The sequence below is a fragment of the Phytophthora parasitica genome, assembly GCF_000247585.1.
Source record: "Phytophthora parasitica INRA-310 unplaced genomic scaffold supercont2.16, whole genome shotgun sequence".
Lineage (NCBI taxonomy): Eukaryota > Oomycota > Peronosporomycetes > Peronosporales > Peronosporaceae > Phytophthora > Phytophthora nicotianae.
In genome coordinates, this window is record NW_008649002.1 from 494702 (window position 1) to 497626 (window position 2925).

The following is a 2925-nucleotide window of genomic DNA, read 5'->3' on the forward strand; positions in this document are numbered from 1 at the left end:
CTGGAGCTTACGATCTATCAAAGAACGAAAGGGGCTACAGCTTATCTAGACGCTGATGGCAACAGACGTCGGACTTCGCCAGAGGATCCCAACATTCTGATGCCCCCGCTTTGTGGTATCTCCGAGAATCAATACGCACGAACGAAACTATCCACCTAATGAAGAATCTGATGCCAGTGTTCAGGCTTGGTTCCTAATCTTGAACATCTCTCCTTTTCATGTGAGGAGTCTCTGGGCAACACCGTCAGAAGCTGAGTAGCACAAGGGGGCTCTGCTCGTTTGGTGCATGAATTCAAGAACGTCCTCGTCGAGTAAGCATCAGTATGCGTACTAACTTTAAATCATACCGCAGACGTGGGTTCATTTGCGACCCGATGTTGTTCAATTCCACGAACTTCTTTGGTGTAACTGCAAGTTGCATTTGCGCCATTCGACCCTTGCAACTTCTCGAGTTCAAATGATGTTCATATGGCGCTTGATATCGAAACATCGATGCATATCAACGCATTCTGTTTGGCCATACGAGTCCGCGCAGTATCAATCACTTTTTGCCGCTGTCTCAACCCGGTTTATATTGCATGGAACAGCTTCACTGCTTTTTCTCTTGGTCCTCATCAACAACCTCTTCTCTCATTTTTTTTGAATTTCTGTCTGGTGCGCTGCTCCTTCCATGGCCTCCATCGTTGCAAGTGTGGTTCATGTGAACTTGAAATGAGCATCTTCGAGGTGGCCTTGTTATCGGTTTCATAGCCAACGCACGTTTTTATCTAATCAGACAAAAATATTCTATTTTTATAAAAGCTGAGTAATAGTGAGCTCTTGTTGAGCATTAAAAAATAAATATAACGAAATATTAATGTGTGAGTACATTTTCCCAGAGAACCACCAAACGCGAACCAACAGTGCGGCTCAAAACGCGATTGGTGCCGACATCACGCGAAGTATCAGCCAACAGTTGTTGATGAACCTGTTGTTCATGAGCCTATACAAGAAGCAATAACACCAAATAGTTCTTATACCACTACTGATATTTTTTTTCAAAACAAACGTTGGCTGACTCTATTGGAGAAATGTATGGCGAGCATTTCATTCAGCATATTAAGTCTGTTGATAAATACGATAAATTAAGATCGGGAGATTCACGGGTATTGTCACCCAGTGCTTGGATAAAGTTGAAGATGCACGTAGTTGGTGATTCAATCGACTACGAACACAATGGTGATGTCACATCTGACTTTGGCAAGGCGGATACACGCATCTTTAGCAGCATCAATTCGGTGAACTCGATGAATCGCAGATTCTTGGTAACTTCTTCATTTTAAGTCTAGTGATGAGCGTGAATCATTTGCACAAGCAACCATTGAGTGCGGTGCGAAATACATTCTAGCAACCAAGTCCTACGATGTGCGATTGCATCAATTATTTATGATGATCCCAAATGACTAGTTCTGCAACAACCATAACTTGCCGGATTCTGTGCTCGTCAACCTGTAGCGTGAGGTGACTATGCAAGCCTTGCTCACATTGCATTGGGCTTTTGCAGAGCACTCGCCCAGCTGGTACACTACTCATGGAGTCCATGAGTAGTCAGGAGTTAAGCAACCGTCCATAAAATCTATAGAAGAGAACAAACTGTAGAAGACGCTAGGCATGAGGGATGTCAGAGCTCTCGCTCTGTCATCCTCACTTTTGAATCTACTCGGCGACCAACACTTTAGGAAGTGCCAGCTTCCCTATCACTGTGTTAACGTTATTAGTAGCGGAACGCGTTACAAACCTCATCCTGATTGGTATTCGATGCGCAAGACCTATCGCTGTGTGCTCAAACAAAATTAGAGCGTTATAGCAAAGAGTTTGCTACAAAAGAATTCCGTGGTGGGTATAACCCAAAGTATCATCCATCCTTGAACGAAAGCAACCTGAAAGCGATAACTGCTGGTTGTGACTCTGTCGTATACAGACAATGAAAGGACGAAATTGAAGCCAAAGTGCCAAGGAAAATACACAGTTTGAAGTTGTTTGAGCTATCAACACTTGACCAAAACTTGAATTGACCGGGTCGAACAGTTGACGACATGTGTTTAGCTATGGTTGACACATCGTTCGAGATTTATGAGCTTGAATATTGGGCAAAAACGCATTTCGTGATCGAGAACAAACCAAACCGTAACTTTGATCTCAATTTCAGTCCTTCTGAGAAGAGGTTGAAAACTACCAACTTCGAATATCTCCATTTACTGAAGCGATTTGTGCTCTACTTCATTTACGAGTTTTATGTCTTTGAAGGATCAGATGCCGCCTACTACAAGCGTAAGCCAATGGAGGACGAGAAGTCTGTGATCAAGGCATATGATCCGTAGAGCCTTTTCAAGGTGCAGATCCATTATTCTGAAAACGTCAAGCCACTTTCCGCCAAGCTGTCTGACCTCATGAATACGATTCCATTCCCCAAATTTGCAAATACGGTTAGCAAGTGGTTATTCAAATGATATGGAAGAATTCAGCTTAGCAAATTCACTTCTAGCAAAGATCTTCACGAAGAAATTATCGAATTTGACTTGCACCCAGTGTCAGAGGATTGCATAAAGCGTACCATTTGCTTCAATGATTCCGAGAAGTACCAGTGTTTAATGGAATATATCGGGAACATTTGCCACTATTTAGGCAGCATTATGCTCATGCTATGTTCAGTACAAAACAAATTGGCGACTTGAACTTCTTTAAGCTCCTTACGAGGCTTTTGGGACGGCAGATATTCACATGCATCAGCATCTCACTAATTATTTTTGGAGAACGTGGATCACCATTCCTTCGTCATAAGAAATTGTGCTTCTTTGAGGAAATTGCTGGCGACAAGCGCTCGTTTCGTAACTGTCTTGAGCGAATGAAATCTGCAATGACTAATCCGGAACAAGCTAGTAAAAC

The 2925-nt window shown here is 42.7% G+C and overlaps 1 protein-coding gene across 1 annotated transcript; it reads left to right on the plus strand.

The window, feature by feature from the left end:
• Positions 1–2087: 2087 nt before the first annotated feature.
• Positions 2088–2360, plus strand: PPTG_08821 (hypothetical protein; the record flags this gene model as incomplete). Its single annotated transcript, XM_008903550.1, has 1 exon — positions 2088–2360. One exon carries the CDS (start codon positions 2088–2090, stop codon positions 2358–2360), a length of 273 nt encoding a protein of 90 aa, XP_008901798.1.
• Between the last annotated feature and the right edge of the window lie 565 nt (positions 2361–2925).